Source organism: Oryctolagus cuniculus, chromosome 3, assembly GCF_964237555.1.
Source record: "Oryctolagus cuniculus chromosome 3, mOryCun1.1, whole genome shotgun sequence".
NCBI lineage: Eukaryota > Metazoa > Chordata > Mammalia > Lagomorpha > Leporidae > Oryctolagus > Oryctolagus cuniculus.
In genome coordinates this window covers 59,344,165-59,365,203 of record NC_091434.1, presented here as the reverse complement: position 1 = coordinate 59,365,203, position 21,039 = coordinate 59,344,165, and the positions used below count along the sequence as shown (strand labels likewise).

General features: G+C 43.1%; 2 protein-coding genes across 5 annotated transcripts in view; both read left to right on the top strand.

Annotated features, from left to right (window-relative positions):
- Positions 1-21,039, top strand: part of ITGA4 (integrin subunit alpha 4) — a 113,300-nt gene that overhangs the window by 7,668 nt on the left and 84,593 nt on the right. For all 4 annotated transcript variants that reach the window (XR_007920629.2, XM_002712227.5, XM_051849380.2 and 1 more), the window contains exons 3-4: positions 20,438-20,544; positions 20,637-20,766. Coding sequence is in view for 3 of the 4 variants with exons in the window: in XM_002712227.5 (XP_002712273.2) it covers positions 20,438-20,544; positions 20,637-20,766 (237 nt within the window). In the remaining variant the exon portion in view is untranslated. The remainder of the gene's footprint in view (positions 1-20,437; positions 20,545-20,636; positions 20,767-21,039) is intronic.
- Positions 6,151-7,701, top strand: LOC100357477 (Y-box-binding protein 1). Its single transcript, XM_051849386.2, has one exon. It carries the CDS (start codon positions 6,166-6,168, stop codon positions 7,177-7,179), a length of 1,014 nt encoding a protein of 337 aa, XP_051705346.1. The 5' UTR covers positions 6,151-6,165; the 3' UTR covers positions 7,180-7,701.

The window sequence follows — 21,039 nt, the reverse complement described above, 5'->3', positions numbered from 1 at the left end:
TATTGTGTGTCATGGTCAGATCTATGTGTTTGCCAGATTCTTCTACGTGCAGGCAAATGCATGCTTGGAAGTCCTTTGTGATCAAGACAGAAGGTTGGAAGACAGTGGTAGGAAGATTTTGTTATAACTTAGGCTAGAGGATATCAAGGGCCTATACTAGGACAGTAGCAGGAGGGATGGAGGAAAACACAGGAACTCTTTAGATATTTAGAAGACAGATTCAGCAGCACTTGGTAGTTATTTGATGAAGGCAATGAAGGAGTGGATTTCAGAAATGTTACCCAAGGTTCTGATTTGGGCTGTTGCATGGATGGTGGTACTATGCACTGAAAAAGCAGAGCAGCCAGTTTTCTGGCAAGAGATGATTTTCACTGGCCTGAGGGTCCTCTGAAACATAGAAGTAAATATCTAGTAGTCATTTGGATGTATGGGTCTGGTGGACGGGAGAGATGTTGGTATTTGCAATTTAGAAGTTGTAGTAATTGAAATAGAGATGATGCCTAAAGCTGTAGATGTGAATGACCTCAACCTGAGAACTCTCTAGAGTGAAAAGATCAGAGGACTAAGAGTGGATGCCTGGGAATTCCAATTTCAGAAGTGGCTAAAATACTGCTGCCCAGCTCTGGCTGAAACTTAAATTCTTGTGCAGAGCTTTGAGAATACCGTCTGATCGCTCCATTCCAAGCAAATGAAATAACTGGCAGTTGTCCTAAATAAGACATCAAGAGTTTCCAGAGGTCCTCAGATGATTCCAATAGTCATCAATAGTTGAGGACCAGTGGAGAAGACAGGAAAGCCTGAAAACAAGACAGAAAATTATATCGCCATGGTATTATAAAAGTCAAACAGTGAGAGCATTTTGGGAAGCGCTGAGTGACTGAAAGTAGTAAAAGTATCAAGCCAGAAAAGAACTTAGGTTCTTCATTGGACTTAGAGGGAATCAGCAATTTAATAACCTTAGTAAAACCAGTGATAATGGTGAAGTGAGATTGTAGAGGGTTTAGAAGTGAGACTTGAAACTACGAATCAACAACTCTTTTTTTTAAGGTTTTATTTACTTATTTGAAAGAGTTACAGAGAGGCAGAGAGAGAGAGAGAGAGAGAGAGAGAGAAATATTTTCCATCTGCTGGTTCATTCCTCAGATGGCTGCAATGGCCAGAGCTGGGCCCATCCAGAGCCAGGAGCTTCTTTCAGGTCTCCCATGTGGGTGCAAGGGCTCAAGCACCTGGACCATCTTCTACTGCTTTTCTAGGCCAAAGCAGAGAGCAGGATCAGAAGTGGAGCAGCTGGGACTGCAACTGGTGCCCATATGGGATGCCAGCACTGCAGGCGGCAGCTTTATCCACTACTCCAGAACACATGGCCTCTCAACTCTTTTAATTCAATGCATTTTTATTGATTGCTTGGACTATGTACTAGAAATACAAAGTTGAATAAGATGTGGTTGAAGCTCTCAAAGAACTGTCAAAATGACAAGATAGACAGGTAACAGATAATTGAGATAGTATGATATAGGGTATGTCTTGTGGTGCACCTGCAAAGCAATAGATATTTCAAGTGCTTCAATTCCTGCTCCACAAGAGGGAGACTAGGATAGAGTTCCTGGCTCCTGGCTTCAGTCTGGCCCAGCCCCAACTGCTGAGTGCATTTGGGGAGTGAACCAGTGGATAGACATCTCCTCACCCCTCCTCTGTTTCTCCCTCTCTTTGTTACTCTTTCAAATAAATATGCAGAACTCAAAGAGAAGCCTGACCATAGACTCACAGTGTGGAGAAAAAACTGAATGCTGAGAGAAGACTTTATGGCTGGGTGAAATCTGAGTAATGGAACAGCTCTGAGGAGTTTTGATGAGCGGGTAGAAAAAGAGTGAAATGAATGAATGCTCAGGTTGGGGTGAGACCCTCTGCAATTTGCTGCATATTGCAACATTATTTTAAAGCACCACCAGCTGTAGATTCTACCTACTCATGCTAGGCAATCAGAACAGTAGCACCTACTCCTTCGACAGGTAATTGGCTGATGATGAAAGCAGGAATTTTTTTAAAAAAAATTTAAGAATAGCTAGAAATGTCCAATTAGAGCATGGGGATGGACTTGCTAGTGAAAATACTGGGCTTAGGAGTGCAATGTGTTTTTTCTCGTGTCCTCATTTTACTCCCAAGAATTAAAAAAAAATCTTTTTTCTGTAACATGCATGATGGTGTGTGCATTTGGTTTAGTGGTTAGGATACCACTTGGTGCGTATCCCATATTGGACAGCCTGGGTTTAATTCTCAGTTCCACTCCAGATTCCAACTTCCTGCTTATGTGTACCCTGGGAGGCAACAGGTGATGGCTCAAGTAGTTGGGTCCCTGTCACCCATGTGAGAGACATTGATGGATTTTCTAGCTCCTGGCTTCAGACTGGCTCAGCCCCAGCTGTTGTGAGCATTGGGAAGAGTGAACTACAGATGGGAGATCATTGTTTGCCTTTCAAATACAAATAAATATATAAAATAAACAATCTGCATGAAATACTGTAATACAAGAAAAATATTCAGAAACAGACTGTAGATGTAGTTTTCAGATTCCTCTTAAATGAATCCTTATGAGAAATGTTTTAGACGTGTCCTTTTAAAATAGCATACTGTATGAAAGATCATTTAGAGTGGACCCATCCATTTGTGAAACCTTTCCAGGTCTACCTTGCCCTGATTCCATTCTTGGTTTTCTTGTAGAAGTTTTCTTTAGTCACCAGAATTTCACTGTGTCTGCCAGTCATTGTCTCTGCAATGTCTTATTGTACCTTTTAAACTTTGCATAGGGGAATGTTCTTTGATATCTGTAACTCCGCATTTCAATGTGGGCCTCTGTTGGTCAGTACAATGTGATGGATTCCTCACTGATTTATTTGTCCCACTATTTTTATACTAATCAATTAATTGATTAATTTTATTTGAAAGGTTTGGGGGGGCAGGGTAGACAGAGAGCAAAAGAGAGAAAGAGAGAGAGAGAGAGGTCTTCCATCATGTGGTTCACTTCCCAGTTGCCCTCAACAGGTAGAATGACTAGACCTGCCCAAAGCCAGGAGTCAGGAACTCCATCTTCGTATCTCCTGTGGGTGGAAGTGACTCAAGCACTTAGGCCATCATGTGTGTAGCCTCCCAAGTGTACATGATAGACAGCTGGATTGGAAACAGAGCTGGCACTTGAACCCAGGTACTTCAACATGAGATGCAGGAGTCCCAAGCAGAGGTTTAAGGCTAGACCATTTCTCACAAATTTTCTAACCTTCCTGTCTTCCTAATCTCCTTGAGTTCGCCCATCCATTCTTCCTTCTGTCCTTCCTTCCCTCTCACCCTCCTTCCCTGAGAATTTCAAAACCAAGTCCAGAACTTTTGAAACCAAGCATCAAGTACAAGTAGATTTCCCTGAAGGTTTTGCCTTTTTTTCTTTTCTGTTTACATTTTTGTAATGTTCTTGTTTTAAAGATGTTTAAAATGGTATTAAACAATAGTGATATCTTTTCAAATGAATCTAAGAGATTCATTGAAAACCATAAAAGTGGAGAATTTTCTTTCCTTATTTAATGTTACATTTTAGTAGTAGGCTGTGGGGAGCAACTCGGACTATACTGTTACTGGAATTAAGACTTATTCTATACATCTGCTCTCCCACAATATGGTGCTGGGAGAGGAGCAAACAGCTTCTACACAGCTGCTACTCACCAACTTGACAAGCTGCAGGAGCTGCTCCTGATTGGAGGAGAGCAGCGTGCTCAGCGTGTGGGTAGCAGAGTTGGGATTGGTGGAAGAGGACTATAAAGGAGGAGAGAGACAACATGCACCAGGAACATCTAAGAGGAACACCTGTGCAGCCCCCGAGAGAGCCGGCCGGCGGTGTGCCACTCCCCCGCGGAAGTGGGGAAAGTGGCAGGGGGAACCGCCCTTCCACGGAGGTGGGAGGGACGGTAGCCAACCTGGGAAGAACCAGCAGCAAACCCGGGGAGGGCCGAGCAGACAAAAGAACAGTGCAGGGTCTAGTGTCGTTCCTCCACGAAGACGGGGAGCGACATAATGGTGCCGTGACTCGGATATGAAGCCTAGGCAGGGTTTAGTGTCATTCCTCCATGAAGGGGGGAGCGACATAATGGTGCCGTGACTCGGATAGGAAACCCAGGAGGGAAGAAATGGGAAGAAGTGGGAAAATACCGGAGAGAGAGACTAGAAGAGCCTAGGGAAAAGCCGGACGGAAAAGGTGCCGGAAGAAGCTATTGAAAGCCTAGGCATAGACTCGGATACGGACTACGAGGGGAAGCTGGGAGAAATCTCTAAGGTTGAAAGCGAAAGTGAAAGCTAGAACAAACAAACTTGGATACGGACTGTGGGGAGAAGCCAGGAGAAATGAAAGGGGAATATTGTTGGAAGAAAAGTTAGGAAACATACCGGGTAGAGAAAAATGTTAGGGAGGATGAAGCCGCAGGGGCAGGCCGAGGTGGAGACGTAAGCTAGCTTGGAATTCTTCAAGTCAGCCCAGGGAGCAAAAGGCGAAAATCTGGAACCAGAGGCAGAGACGTGGGCCGCCAGGTTGGAATCCGTCAGATTAGCCCGGGGAGCAAAAGACGGGAAGCCAAACCGAAAGGCGCAGACGTGAGCTAGGTTGAATTCGCCAAGTTAGCCCAGGGAACTTAGACTGAATACCGGTGGCGGAAACGTGAGCTAGGCTGTGTGATTTGCGGAAGCTGCCGCGCGCAGAGAGAGCGTGCGGGGCACGAATAGATAGGGAACGTGGGGCTAGCGCAAGGCTGTGGTACGGGTGTGAAGGGGAGCGGAGACCGCGGAGCATGCGCGAAGCCGGGAAGTGGCACAGAGCCGGGAAGCCGCTGCGGGGCAAGGTGCCAAGAAGCAGCCTCGGGGCGGGCGCCGGGATGCCGCAGGGATAAGAGAAATAGAAGTATAGAAGTAAAATGAGAGAAATAGGAATGCTGGCAGATAGAAGTAAAATAGGAGAAATAGGAATGCCTGGAGATAGAGAAATAGAAAGGCCTCCCCACAACACGGCAATGAGAGAGCTTGGATTCGGTCTGCCTGATTAGTAAGACGATAAGCACCTGTGAGCGGCTGCATGTCACCGAAGACAGGCACGTTATCAACACCAATAAGTCTCCCCACAAGACGGCGATGATAGGGCTTGGATTCGGTTTGCCTGATTGGTAGGGCTTGTAAGCACCTGCAGGCAGTTCTAGCAGAGCAGAGCATGCGCTGCAGGGCACCGAACACAGGCACGCATCAGCGCCTAAAAACCTCACAACATGGCGAAGAGAGGACCCGGATTCGGTTTGCCTGATTGATAGGACTTGTAAGAACCTGTGGGCAACTCCAGCAAGCAGAGCAGAGTGTGTGCCACGGGGCACCGAAGACAGGCGCGTATCAACGCCAAAAAATAAAAAGAAAGGGGGATCTGTGGGGAGCAACTCAGACTAGACTGTTACTGGAATTAAGACTTATTCTATGCATCTGCTCTCCCACAATATGGCGCTGGGAGAGGAGTAAACAGCTTCTACTCAGCTGCCTCCAGTTCAACCAATAAACAGCAGGACCTGCTCCTGATTGGAGGAGAGCAGCATACTCGGCGTGTGGGTAGCAGAGTTGGGATTGGTGGAAGAGGACTATAAAGGAGGAGAGAGACAACATGCACCAGGAACATCTAAGAGGAACACCTGTGCAGCCCCCGAGAGAGCCGGCTGGCGGTGTGCTGCTCCCCCGCGGAAGTGGGGAAAGTGGCAGGGGGAACCGCCCTTCCACGGAGGTGGGAGGGACGGTAGCCAACCTGGGAAGAACCAGCAGCAAACCCGGGGAGGGCCGAGCAGACAAAAGAACAGCGCAGGGTCTAGTGTCGTTCCTCCACGAAGACGGGGAGCGACATAATGGTGCCGTGACTCGGATATGAAGCCTAGGCAGGGTTTAGTGTCGTTCCTCCATGAAGAGGGGGAGCGACAGTAGGCTGAAACAGTAGTAGATTATTTAGAAATAGAATTAATGTTGTGTAGGATTATTAATAATGCTGATATTTTGATACTTAAAATGGAAGAGCACTAAAGATAAATCATTGTATGAGGCAACCTCAAAGTTCATGGAAAGTGGAATTTAAAGAGAAGTATCTGGGTACAAACATGTTTGAAATGCATGTTTTTAAAAATAATACACATAGTTCGATCGGTAGCGGGAGCGGAGAGCGGACCCCAGAGAGCCCTGAGCAGCCCCACCGCCACCGCCGGCCTAGTTACCATCACACCCCGGGAGGAGCCTCAGCTGCCGCAGCCGGCCCCAGTCACCATCACCGCAACTATGAGCAGCGAGGCCGAGACCCAGCAGCCGCCCGCCGCCCCCGCCCTCAGCGCCGTGGAAACCAAGCCCGGCACCACGGGCAGCGGCGCAGGGAGCGGTGGCCTGGGCAGCCTCACATTGGCGGCGCCCGCCGGCGGGGACAAGAAGGTCATCGCAACGAAGGTTTTGGGAACAGTAAAATGGTTCAATGTAAGAAACGGATATGGTTTCATCAACAGGAATGACACCAAGGAAGATGTATTTGTACACCAGACTGCCATAAAGAAGAATAACCCCAGGAAGTACCTTCGCAGTGTAGGAGATGGAGAGACTGTGGAGTTTGATGTTGTTGAAGGAGAAAAGGGTGCGGAGGCAGCAAATGTTACAGGTCCTGGTGGAGTTCCAGTGCAAGGCAGTAAATATGCAGCAGACCGTAACCATTATAGACGCTACCCATGTCGTAGGGGTCCTCCACGCAATTACCAGCAGAATTACCAGAATAGTGAGAGTGGGGAAAAGAATGAGGGATCGGAGAGCGCTCCCGAAGGCCAGGCCCAACAACGCCGGCCCTACCGCAGGCGAAGGTTCCCACCTTACTACATGCGGAGACCCTATGGGCGTCGACCACAGTATTCCAACCCTCCTGTGCAGGGAGAAGTGATGGAAGGTGCTGACAACCAGGGTGCAGGAGAACAAGGTAGACCAGTGAGACAGAATATGTATCGGGGTTATAGACCACGATTCCGCAGAGGTCCTCCTCGCCAAAGACAGCCTAGAGAGGACGGCAATGAAGAAGACAAGGAAAACCAAGGAGATGAGACCCAGGGTCAGCAGCCACCTCAGCGTTGGTACCGCCGCAACTTCAACTACTGACGCAGACGCCCAGATAACCCTAAACCACAAGATGGCAAAGAGACAAAAGCAGCCGATCCACCAGCTGAGAATTCGTCCGCTCCCGAGGCTGAGCAGGGCGGGGCTGAGTAAATGCCGGCTTAACATCTCTACCATCATCCGGTTTAGTCATCCAACAAGAAGAAATGAATATGAAATTCCAGCAATAAGAAATGAACAAAAGATTGGAGCTGAAGACCTTAAGTGCTTGCTTTTTGCCCATTGACCAGATTACTAGAACTATCTGCATTATCTATGCAGCATGGGGTTTTTATTATTTTTACCTAAAGATGTCTCTTTTTGGTAACGACAAACGTGTTTTTTAAAAAAGCCTGGTTTTTCTCAATACACCTTTAAAGGTTTTTAAATTGTTTCATATCTGGTCAAGTTGAGATTTTTAAGAACTTCATTTTTAATTTGTAATAAAAGTTTACAACTTGATTTTTTCAAAAAAGTCAACAAACTGCAAGCACCTGCTAATAAAGGTCTTAAATAAAAAAAAAATAATACACATTATCCATGAACTTTTTGAAGATCCTTTGTACAGAAGCACAGGGTGGTAGTTGAGGGTATGAGTTTGAACCCTTCCTCCCACTCTTGGTAGTGTGATGTTTGTGTCCTTGTTTCAGATTCCCCATTTGTAAAGTTGGAATGATGATAATACATATTTCATTGTGATGTCATGTGTAAGAATTGTGAATAGTAAGTGTATCATAATTATTAGGGATTAAAGAGTAACTTTTCCTCTAAGTTATGCTTGCTAATATGTCAGTTGGGCTATATTTTTCTGCTGCAGTTATTAAAAGGACTTGTGTAGAGCTTTTGTAGGATTTTGAAGAAGGAATAAAGATCCCTCGCAGAGACCTTGAACCTAGAATCAAGCTCACAGTGACCCGGTTTTTGTAGAGTTCTGAGGTCCACTAGTGAGTCAGGATCAACCTAGATTTATGAAATTGCAGCCATGGAGTGTGACACTACTCCCTAAGAACATTTATCTCTGTGTTGAACTTCATACTAGACTAGAATTAAATAGAATAGAAGTAAAATAATAGAGGACAGAAGTGGTTGGCCTTTGTAGGCTGTTATTGTGTATGAACTAAAGAGCGTGATTATTAGTGGTCATTGGATTTGGATAAGCCAGTCTGAGACCATGATACTAAATTTTTTTTTCAAAATAAAATATTTTGATAATTTTGATGTTTAATACATTTTACTCTTGCTTGCCACCGTACAGGCTGGAGGAAAGGTCTTGGGAATTTTGTGCTTTCACATCCTGTGTGACCTTTAAAACTTGGCATTTTACTTTTCACTACCCAAAATTACTTGCACGTCTATTAAATTTCTAAATATCAGTTATCATTAAGAAACGCCACCACCATGCTTAATTACTTGTGTAATCAAGGGAGATAATATAATATAGTAAATGTTAGTCTAATGGATTTAGGGCTTGCTAGGAAAATCTAAGAGGCCTTTTGGATTAAAGACCAAAAGGCCGCTGACCAAACCTCATAGTACTGGGAGCGCCCTCTGCTGGTCATGTCCAGATCAACTTAATGTCTGCACCTTGTGGAGCAGAACTATTTGCCATTTATTGAACACCTACTAGGTGCCAGGCAGCTTACACCACAGGCATAAATTTGTGTAATCCTCATAGCTCTAGAATGGTAGTTTTTAAGATATTGTCATATTTGAGTTGATTTGATCCCCTTAAATCCTGTGTATTTTTTTAATCTGTTTATATAGGTGAAGATATTATGAAATCATTTTCACTGAGAAGTTACTGCTTCTATAGAAAAGATATCTTGAATGAGTGGCTATTAATAAAACAGAATGAACTAGAGTCATGAAGTTTTCCAGTTTATTTTAAGAAAAACCTGAGAGTAGGAGGGAGGAGTTGAAATGTGTGAGAATCAACTTACGATAAACGAGAACCTCAACTTAAAGAAAAAGAAGTCACTGAAGTAAGGGCCTTCCCTATTTTGTGGACTGGAAGACAAGTCGGGAGTTTGGAAGGATCAGATCAGTGTGTGTCTCCCCTTAGTCAGAAAGCCAAGCTGAGAGCACAGTGACGCAGGCAGGAGCACCAGACATGTGCTTGCATCCAGAAGTCCCAGGCTTCCCCGCAACAGACTGTTTCACTCAAGCTGGCCACAAGTTCTAGAAAGAAGAACCTAAGTCTGACCTTTGTCACTTCTCCAGTGGAAATGCCAAAATATCAGGAAGTGATCTGAATGGAGGAAAAGGTCAGGGCAACACAGAGACCAAGTGAGTGATATTTTCCTGGAATACTAGCAAGTCGGTGCTACAGATGATGCAAGTGAAATTGAATCCAGTGCATTCCTATGTCTGAATCATTTGTAAGGCTATAGAGTAGTGGCAAGCAGCTTAGAGATCAAGGCATTAATTTTATTCCAGTCTCTTCTATTTGCCAGTCTTTTCTATTTGGATTTGGCCAAGTTATTTGACTTCTTTTTAAAAGATATTTATTTATTTGAATGAGAGGTAGAGAAAGGGTAAGTAAGGGAGAGAGGGAATGCAAAAGGGAGGGAGGGAGAGAGAGTTAAAGAGAATGGGAACAGGAACCCATCTCCCATCTACTGCTTCACTCCCTAAATGCCTGTCTGTAACAGCCAGGCCTGGGCCAGACCAAAACCAGGAGCTTGGAACTAAATTCAGATCTCGCACGTGGGTGTCAAGGACTTGAGACATCAGTCCTTGACAGGTCCAGGTACTTGAGACATCATCTGCTGCTTCCCAGGGGAGCTGCAACTGGAAGCAGGGCTGAGACTGGACCAGGCCGTCAGAGATGGAATGCGGTGTCCTAGTCATCTGCCCAAAGCCTGCCACTTCTTGCCTTATTGAAGACGCAACTTTATCATCTGTTAGCCAGGACGGATACTACAGTCCTCCGCTGCTCCTGGGAGAGTGAGTTGTTGTGCATGCTAAGGCCTCCCCAGCAGCAACGAGCCACGCCAGTTTGGGAAAAAGGAGGAATGTCATGATACCTGTGCCACTTAGTAATCTCTTTGTGTGTTCCTTAACGCAATAAGGATGACGATGTCAACATGAACTCAGGTGTGCGTGTTTCCCCACCAAGCGCGTCACGATCCTTCCCCTCACAATCCTGCAGAAGCCGTGAGAGGAGCCCCTCCCGTGGGCCCCCCGATTCTTGGTCTTAAGATTTCCTGCTCACAAATCACACTTTGTAAGGCCCTTCCAACTCAAAACCCCTGCTTCCCTATGGAACATCTGTTACTATCTTTAAACTTAAGGAAAGAATATTTTGGAAGAGAGGGGGGAAGAATAGTAGTGAATGGAAAAGGCCTACTATGCCTGCCAAAGCTCTTATTTTATTCCTGAGAGTTTGGTAAAAATTTGCAGTGCACACTCTAGAAAAGGATTTTTTTTTTTTTTTGGTGCCATAATGTATTTCAAAATTCCTTTGCTCTGCAAATACTTATTGAGTTCCTGCCTGCATCATGTAAAGCTGTTCTGAGCTGTGAGGGTGCCACTGTTAGCCACTCAATCTGATTGTCTTGTCTTCCATGGTCTCTACCACACTTTTGGCATTTCATGCAATGACGGGAAAACCAGGATGTGAATAACAAAAAGGGGAGGAGTAAAGGATATATCTTATTGGATTTGTCCTGACATTTTTTTTTTTTTAAACTTTTATTTAATGCATATAAATTTCCAAAGTACGACTTATGGATTACAATGGCTTTCCCCCCATACCGTCCCTCCCACCCACAACCCTCCCCTTTCCCACTCCCTCTCCCCTTCCATTCACATCAAGATTCATTTTCGATTATCTTAATATACAGAAGATCAGCTTAGTATACATTAAGTATGGATTTCAACAGTTTGCTCCCACACAGAAACATAAAGTGAAAAATAATAGATGATTTTTTAAAATGATGATGAAATCAGAGCAGACCTATTGTCATGTTTAATCCCAGTGAGAGTCAAGTTGGGAATTGATAATTTCTTTTTTTTTTTTTTTTTTTTTTTTACAGAGGATCAGTTTAGTATGCATTAAGTAAGGATTTCAACAGTTTGCACCCCCATAGAAACACAAAGTGAAATATATTGTTTGAGTACTCGTTATAGCATTAAATCTCAATGTACAGCACATTAAGGATAGAGATCCTACATGAGGAGTAAGTGCACAGTGACTCCTGTTGTTGACTTTACCAATTGACACTCCTGTCTATGGCATCAGCAATCTCCCTATGCTCCAGTCATGAGTTTCCAAGGCTATGGAAGCCCTCTGAGTTCTCCGATTCTTATCTTGTTTAGACAAGCTCATAGTCAAAGTGGAGGTTCTCTCCTCCCTTCAGAGAAAGGTACCTCCTTCTTTGATGGCCTGTTCTTTCCACTGGGATCTCACTCGCAGAGATCTTTTGCCAGAGTGTCTTGGCTTTCCATGCCTGAAATACTCTCATGAGCTTTTCAGCCAGCTCCGAATGCCTTTAGGGCTGATTCTGAGGCCAGAGTGCTATTTAGGACATCTGCCATTCTATGAGTCTGCTGAGTATCTCACTTCCCATGTTGGATCACTCTCCCCTTTATTTACTCCATCAGTTAGCATTAGCAGGTACTAGACTTATCTATGTGCTCCCTTTGACTCCCAGTCCCTTCACCATGACCAACTGTGAACTGAAACTGATCACCTGGAACAGTGAGATGGCATTGGTACATGCCACCTCGATGGGATTGAATTGGAATCCCCTGGTATGCTTCCAACTCCACCACTTGGGGCAAGTCAGCCTGAGCATGTCCCAAATTATACATCTCTTCCCTCTCCCATTCCCACCACCATGTTCAACAGGGATCACATTTCAGTTAATTTTCAACACTTAAGAATAACTGTGCATCAATTACAGATCTAAACCAGTCATATTAAGTAGAACAGATAAAAAAAACTACTAAGAGGGATAATGTATTTAGTTGTTCATTAACAGTCAGGGCTATGCTGATCAAGCCACCATTTCCCATAGTGTCCACCTCACTCCAACAGGTTTCCCTCTTGGTGTTCAGTCAGTCGTCACCGATCAGGGAGAACATATGGTATTTGTCCCTTTGGGACTGGCTTATTTCACTCAGCATGATGTGTTCCAGATTCCTCCATTTTGTTGCAAATGACTGGATTTCGTTGTTTCTTACTGCGGTATAGTATTCTAAAGAGTACATATCCCATAATTTCTTTATCCAGTCTATCGTTGATGGGCATTTAGGTTGGTTCCAGGTCTTAGCTATTGTGAATTGAGCTGCAATAAACATTAGGGTGCAGACCTCTTTTTTGTTTGCCAATTTAAATTCCTTTGGGTAAATTCCAAGGAGTGGGATGGCTGGGTCGGACGGTAGGGTTATCTTCAGGTTTCTGAGGAATCTCCAGACTGACTTCCATAGTGGCTTGACCAGTTTGCATTCCCACCAACAGTGGGTTAGTGTCCCTTTTTCCCCACATCCTCGCCAGCATCTGTTGTTGGTAGATTTCTGCATGTGAGCCATTCTAACCGGGGTGAGGTGAAACCTCATTGTGGTTTTGATTTGCATTTCCCTGATTGCTAATGACCTTGAACATTTTTTCATGTGCCTGTTGGCCATTTGGATTTCCTCTTTTGAAAAATGTCTATTGAGGTCCTTGGCCCATCTCTTAAGTGGGTTGTTGGTTTTGTTTTTGTGGAGTTTCTTGATCTCTTTGTAGATTCTGGTTATTAACCCTTTGTCTGTTGCATAGTTTGCAAATATTTTTTCCCATTCTGTCGGTTGTCTTTTCACTCTCCTCACTGTTTCTTTTGCAGTACAGAAACTTCTCAATTTGATGCAATCCCAATAGTTGATTTTGGCTTTGACTGCCTGTGCCTCCCGGGTCTTTTCCAGAAATTCTTTGCCTGTGCCAATATCTTGAAGGGTTTCTCCAATGTTCTCTAGTAACTTGATGGTGTCAGGTCGTAGATTTAGGTCTTTAATCCATGTGGAGTGGATTTTTGTGTAAGGTGTAAGGTAGGGGTCTTGCTTCATACTTCTGCATGTGGAAATCCAGTTTTCCCAGCACCATTTATTGAATAGACTGTCCTTGCTCCAGGAATTAGTTTTAGATCCTTGATCAAATATAAGTTGGCTGTAGATGTTTGGGTTGATTTCTGGTGTTTCAATTCTGTTCCATTGGTCTATCCATCTGTTTCTGTACCAGTACCATGCTGTTTTAATTACAACTGCCCTGTAGTATGTCCTGAAATCTGGTATTGTGATGCCTCCGGCTTTGTTTTTGTTGTACAAGATTGCTTTAGCTATTCGAGGTCTCTTGTGCCTCCATATAAATTTCAGCACCATTTTTTCCAGATCTGAGAAGAAGGTCTTCGGTATCTTGATTGGTATTGCATTGAATCTGTAAATTGCTTTTGGGAGAATGGACATTTTGATGATATTGATTCTTCCAATCCATGAGCATGGAAGATTTTTCCATTTCTTGGTATCCTCTTCTATTTCTTTCTTTAAGGTTTTGTAATTTTCATCGTAGAGATCTTTAACGTCTTTGGTTAAGTTTATTCCAAGGTATTTGATTGTTTTTGTAGCTATTGTGAATGGGATTGATCTTAGAAGTTCTTCCTCAGCCATGGCATTGTCTGTGTATACAAAGGCTGTTGATTTTTGTGCATTGATTTTATACCCTGCTACTTTGCCAAACTCTTCTATGAGTTCCAATAGTCTCTTAGTAGAGTTCTTTGGGTCCTCTAAATAAAGAATCATGTCATCTGCAAAGAGGGATAGTTTGAGCTCTTCCTTCCCAATTTGTATCCCTTTAATTTCTTTTTCTTGCCTAATAGCTCTGGCTAGAACCTCCAGAACTATATTGAATAGCAGTGGTGAGAGTGGGCATCCCTGTCTGGTTCCAGATCTCAGTGGAAATGCTTCCAACTTTTCCCCATTCAATAGGATGTTGGCTGTGGGTTTTTCATAGATTGCTTTGATTGTATTGAGGAATGTTCCTTCCAAACCCAGTTTGCTTAGAGTTTTCATCATGAACGGGTGTTGTATTTTATCAAATGCTTTCTCGGCATCTATTGAGATAATCATATGGTTTTTCTTCTGCAGTCTATTAATGTGGTGTATCACATTGATTGTCTTGCGCACATTAAACCATCCCTGCATACCAGGGATAAATCCCACTTGGTCTGGGTGGATGATCTTTCTGATGTGTTGTTGCATTCTATTGGCGAGAATTTTATTGAGGATTTTTGCATCTATGTTCATCAGGGATATTGGTCTGTAATTCTCTTTCAGTGCTGCATCTTTTTCTGGCTTAGGAATTAAGGTGATGCTGGCTTCATAGAAAGAATTTGGGAGGACTCCCTCTTCTTCGATTGTTCTGAATAGTTTGAGAAGAATTGGAGTTAGTTCTTCTTTAAACGTCTGGTAGAATTCAGCAGTGAATCCATCTGGTCCTGGGCTTTTCTTTGTTGGGAGGGCCTTTATTACTGTTTCAATTTCTGTCTCAGTTATGGGTCTGTTTAGGTTTTCGATGTCTTCCTGGTTCAATTTAGGCAGGTTGCATGTGTCCAGGAATCTATCCATTTCTGATAGGTTTCCCTGTTTGCTGGCATACAAGTCCTTGTAGTAATTTCTGATGATTCTTTTTATTTCTGTGGTGTCTGTTGTTACATTTCCTTTTTCATCTCTGATTTTATTGATTTGGGTCTTTTCTCTTCTTTTTTTAGTTAGTTGGGCCAATGGGGTGTCAATTTTGTTTATTTTTTCAAAAAACCAGCTCTTCGTTTGGCTGATTTTTTGTAATGTTTTTCTTGATTCAATCCTGTTGATTTCTTCTCTGATTTTAATTATTTCTCTTCTCCTACTAGATTTGGGTCTGATTTGCTGTCATTTTATATTAATTTTCCAAAATTATCATTTATTTAGTTACATGCACATTTGTATATAGTAATGAAATCAGTAGGTAGAAATAACTTTAGTGAGAATACATTTTTTTCCTTTGCCAACTTTCAACTTTAAAAAAATGAGAAAGATGGGCTTAATTTTTGTAATGAGAGGGCTAGCTTTTATGTGGCTTCTTTTTAATATCTACTGGGAAAATGCACTCAACTGTGATAAGAATTAGTCATTCTACTTGTATGAAAGCATGGAAAATTATCACATGTTAATTTCTGCTGACCTCTTTTATGTTAAACCATGTAGAGTATTTTTCAATTATGGGAGCTGATTTGATTTACTGAGAGTTCAGATTAGTAATGTATGAGCTGAATTGAGAACCTGATTATAAATCATTGCAGCATGACATTTGGATAAAATATAAAGATAACCTGGGTTTATTTATGATATTCTGTCAAGGAAATTCATGAGAATTAGCTTTCTCATGACAGTTCTAATCATCACTTTTGACTAAATTAGAAAATACTATATTTCCACATGAAGAAAATTTGTTAAATATTTGATAATGTAATTTCAATATCAAGCTGAAATCAAGAGAGACAAAAGGTATTGCTATTATTTTTGAAACAGTGCGATATAATTGGGCATAGCCCAATTTGTACTACAACTACTTGGCAAGGTTTGCAAAGGTTCTGTCTGGGTCTCTGCCCACACAACATGCAGTCTGAGCGGCTGGGTGTGGGGCCCAGTGCTGCTGTTTATTTAGAAGTGGGCCAGGTGATTCTGCAGTCAAGACCGAGAACCACGTGGTGAGGGGAGGGAACTTAGGAAGGCGGCTGAGGAGGAGTAGCAGCCCCTGAGCTCCTGTCCTGAAGGGCTTGAAGTCTCTGTCAGGATTCATTGGGCACCAAAAAAGGAAATGGGGAACCATTCCTAAAGAAAAGACTCAGTGCAGCCGCGAGGAGGCGGAGGATGTTTCTTGAAGGGATTCTGTCTGGCTATGGAGGCTAAAAGTACCCAAGTGCTATGGGAGCTGTGGAAGTTGCCTCAACATTAAGCAGTGAAAGGAGAAACGTTATATATATATATATATATATATATGTTTGCTCTCTAGCGAGCATTCATTTGTACTTCTTTGGTGGAAGAACGTTCGTTTCATTACTTTGTTTTCATTTTTTTTTGCCTTTGTAGTCACCCTTCAGAACACATATCTTGAAGAAGGCATCTAACACAAATAGAGGAGGGTTAGTCAGACCACGGTTGCAGCTGTGGCTTGGTTTTCATTTATTCCCCCTTCCATTTTCAGCACACATTTATGGGCGGAGTGTGGGGGGTGGGATGATGACCAGCAAGATGAATGAGGTCGCTATTTACTAAACCCTGGATGGAGGCCAGCACAGTTGCCCATAAATAAATGTAGTTAATCTTTCCTCCTGCAGAGTATTAATCAATTTCACCATAAAATCCTCCAAGTGAGCATATCCTGTGTGTCGAAGGGCCTTTGACTGCCTGCGCTGGGCATCATCTCCTGGCCGCGAGTGGGTTAACTAACGAAAATTACATAGTATATATTTGAGAATTAGTGACCATGAAGCAGAAGTTATATCTGTATATCAGCTGACCTCTTGGTTTGGAACCGAGTAGTAACAAACAAGTGAGATGATGTGTAGTGACATTTAGCTGTCCTCTCGCACTCCACATACACTTCTACGTGTTTCCTATCTGAAATCTCTTCTACTCAGGGGTCTGTTGGCCACAGCAGTGAACTCCTGACAGCTTTACTACATTTATTTTAGGTAAACATTTCTTTCTTGTGGCTTCTCGAGGACTATTTGTTCTCTTGTTCTGAAGAGTCAGTATTTTTAGCTTAAAGGGGAAGAGAGGCATGAGCCACCACAGAAGTAAAATTCCAGGACTTTGGTGAGACCACATGGGCTCTGAACTAGCCGAAGGATGCAGGGCCTCTTCTCCCAGAGGCTTGAGTGATACCAGGCATGGAGACAGCAATGACTGAGGGAAGCAAAGTGAGCCGTGCAGCCTGTGAACCTGAAGGTCAGACAGCAGGGATGACTTTGTGTTGTCACCTGCTGGAGCTGAAACTGAACTGAGGAGGTGACAACAGGGAATATTAAATCGAAAACAGCTTAGGGATACAAGTTTTTCTGATCTTTATTTAAAAGCTTACACAGAGAGTTCAACTACCAGACAGCAACCAAACACTATTTTTGCACCCACCCATTGAGCAGTTTGCATAGTACTTTGAGGTTTTAAGCTATTGTCTTCATGTTATTTTAAAATCTTGGGGGTGTTTCTTTCTTTTTTTTTTTTTGGACAGGTAGAGTTAGACAGTGAGAGAGAGCCAGAGAGAAAGGTCTTCCTTTTCCTGTTGGTTCACCCCCCAAATGGCCACTACAGCTGGTGTGCTGCGCCGATCAGAAGCCAGGAGCCAGGTGCTTCTCCTGGTCTCCCATGCGGGTGCAGGGCCCAAGCACTTGGGCCATCCTCCACTGCCTTTCCGGGCCACAGCAGAGAGCTGGACTGAAAGAGGAGCAACTGGGACAGAATCCAATGCCCCAACTGGGACTAGAACCCGGTGTGCCGGCGCCACAGGTGGAAAATTAGCCTAGTGAGCCGCAGCGCCGGTCAAGGTGTGATTATTTCTACAACAGTGAATTGGTTAATATAGTATTCAGTCTCATGGGATGTGTCCATTAAATGTACCACATTTTGACACTGGTAATATATTGTTTGTGACTTCCATCCTGGCCTTCTGTTGTCTTAGTTAATGGGGTGTTGACTACAGTTCTAGAAAGACTTTTGTATTTCCATAGAAGGGATTTCATTTAGGGATTTATTGTAGCAAACCACAGGAACTTAAACTTCAGGTCGACTGAATCTATTATTATTTATTGTTGACCTTAGTTTAAAAAAAGTGATTTTAGTGAAAAGTCCATCACAGTGAAAATTTAAAACTGTTGTCACTCTTTCACTTCAGTTTTGTTGTTTTGACGTCATGTAGCCGCATTAGCAACTCCCTATGTTGGACCTCACCCACTTTTTTTTTTGACAGGCAGAATGGACAGTGAGATAGAGAGAGAGAGAGACAGAGAGAAAGGTCTTCCTTTGCCGTTGGTTCACCCTCCAATGGCCGCTGAGGCCAGCGTGCTGTAGCCGGTGCACCGTGCTGATGCGAAGCCAGGAGCCAGGTGCTTCTCCTGGTGTCCCATGGGGTGCAGGGCCCAAGGACTTGGGCCATCCTCCACTGCACTCCCTGGCCACAGCAGAGAGCTGGCCTGGAAGAGGGGCAACCGGGGCAGAATCCGGTGCCCCGACCGGGACTAGAACCCGGTGTGCCAGCGCTGTAAGGCGGAGGATTAGCCTATTGAGCGGCGGCGCAGGCCGGACCTTACCCACTTTACACACCCAGTGTGACTGTCTTTTCTACCCTTCTGCCTGTCTCCTCCTGTCTTTTCTTAACTTTAATATGGAAACCTTACAGGCCCATCTGGATCACCCTTTGTCAAGATTTGGGTTGCAGCAAAACCCTCATTTTATTTTATTTGGGAAGTGGGAAGGGAGGGGAGTGAGGCAAAGAGATTTGCTACTCAAATTCACTACTCAAATACAAGGCTGAACTGGGGCCAGGAGCCAGGAATGCAATCTAGGTCTCCAATGTGGATACAGGAACCACATTATCTGAGCCAGTACCTGCTCCCTACCAGGATCTTCATTAGCAGGAAGCTGGAGTCAGGAGAAAGGGCTGAATCTGGAAGCCAAGTGGATGCACGTGTCTTAATCCACATCTTAGTCATCTTAATCTGCTCTTTTACTAGCAGACATTGCCAATCAACCTCACTATTCTTACTCCACATGTATCCTTAGTCTTCTGACTTTTAGTCTAGTCACAAGAAACCATTTCCAGTTAGTGGGAGTAGTCACTATTTCACAAGGAAACCGAGCAGACCAGCATAATCCAAATTCCGGTGTAATAATGTTTCTGACCATAAGAACCACATGGGATACTCAGGACTCACCAAGAACTACTGAATCAGAACCTCCAGAGGAGGAGCTGGAAAAACTTTTTCCCGTTTTGCTGTGTTTAAGGATATTTTTGGAACATTTTGGAAGATAAAAAAATATGTAAATATCCTCCTACACTTCTTAAAATGTCTTCTACCTAGGAGCTATAGTACAAAGAATTTTAATCTCTAAAATATTGATCTCTGTGTAGGTATTTTGAGTTTGGCTGGGAAGTAGTACCTAGGGATCAAGGTTGCAGGAGGGGACAAAGTGCTTAACAATAAACAGAATAGTTACTATAAATGTATGAATACATGGTACCTGGTGACCAGTGTTCAAAATTCAGCAAACCCAAGCTCCACATCCTAATCCAATCAAACTAATGCCAGTGTATTTATCTGCCATTCGAATGAGCACCAGATGGAATAGGGTTATCAAGTGTCAATCGAAGACAATGAAAATAAGATAGCAAAAGGAGCTTATGATAGTGCATCTTGCCCCCAGATCACTGATTTGAAGTCACTTTAATAAGGATTTAATAAGATTGTAGCTGTAGCACAAAGAAGTCAGAAGTCATGCTAACAAAAAATTGTCCCTATGAAGTTCTGTTTAATTGTACTGTTTAGAAGCATCATATTGTATGTGAAACAATATATCAGTTTATTTGATATATTGATATTTGATATTCTGGCTGTCCATGCATTTGACAAAGTGCCTATTGAAGTTTTTTATTTACTACTGAAATGGGATTTCCAAGTCTTTTTTTTTTTATCTTTTTTGAATACAAACATAATTTTCCGCTGTAAAACTTATGGTGGTTTGTTTTAAGCACTAGCCATTATGAGATGCTAATTATATGATCTACTTTCATTGTGCTCCGTCATCGCCTTCCATCTCTAATAAACTGTGCCTTAATTGCTGAGGACCTTATTGTAGTAGTATTTCTGTTCTTAATGTCTTAAATGTTTTAAGCAGTGCTCTGGTCACATTGCTTACATTGCTAGCTAAGTGGGCACAACAAAAGTGCAAATTCTTTTCCAACCATTAGACCCTGTGGTTGGACAAGTCACTTGTTTGTTTTATCTTCTCTTTCCTCTCTTAGTCATGTTGGTTAGCTACCAGAGGGAATTTCTACAAATAGCACCTCTCCTGAGGAAATTGTTAGCACAGAGTAACTGGATTTCACTTCAAATGGGCACCAAGCATATGATGAGAGAGGGGAGGTTGAAGGATAAACTCTGTAGATGAAGGCACACATTTACTTGCTCTTGTAGATTAACACTGTTAGCAAGAATACTGATGACAGAATGATTTCCTAATGCTGCAGGTAGCCCTACTGGAGAACCTTGTGGGAAGACTTGTCTGGAGGAGAGAGATAATGAGTGGCTGGGCGTCACTCTTTCCAGACAGCCAGGAGAAAACGGATCCATCGTGGTAGGTACTGGAGTTGGTGCACTGATCTGTCATAAAATCACTTATTCTAAGTGAAATCTTCACATCATTTGCACTACTTTTATTTTATTCAGACTTGTGGGCATCGATGGAAAAATATATTTTACATAAAGAATGAGAATAAGCTCCCCATTGGTGTTTGCTATGGAATGCCCTCTGATTTACGAACAGAACTGAGTAAAAGAATGGCTCCATGCTATCAAGGTAAGGCATGGCTTCACTATTAACCAGATCAAGACAAATAAGTGAATGTTTAGATTTTTTAATTTTTCAATTTTGGATGTTCAGAGACTGAGAGGCAGATATTCAATGTAGCTATGCTCCTTTTTGACTACTTGAATTATTTCTTCCTTTCCTTTGTTCACCCAACTGCAGTAGCATTAGGTTTCTTTTTTTATTATTTTTAAAAAACTATTTGAAAGACATAGTTGCAGAGAAGGAGAGGTAGACTCAGGTGGGGAGAGGGAGGGAGGAAGA

What these genes read in the sequence shown, in the direction of transcription:
- LOC100357477 (XM_051849386.2), top strand. Translation starts at nt 6,166, where the DNA reads ATGTTTTTAAAAATAATACACATAGTTCGATCGGTAGCGGGAGCGGAG.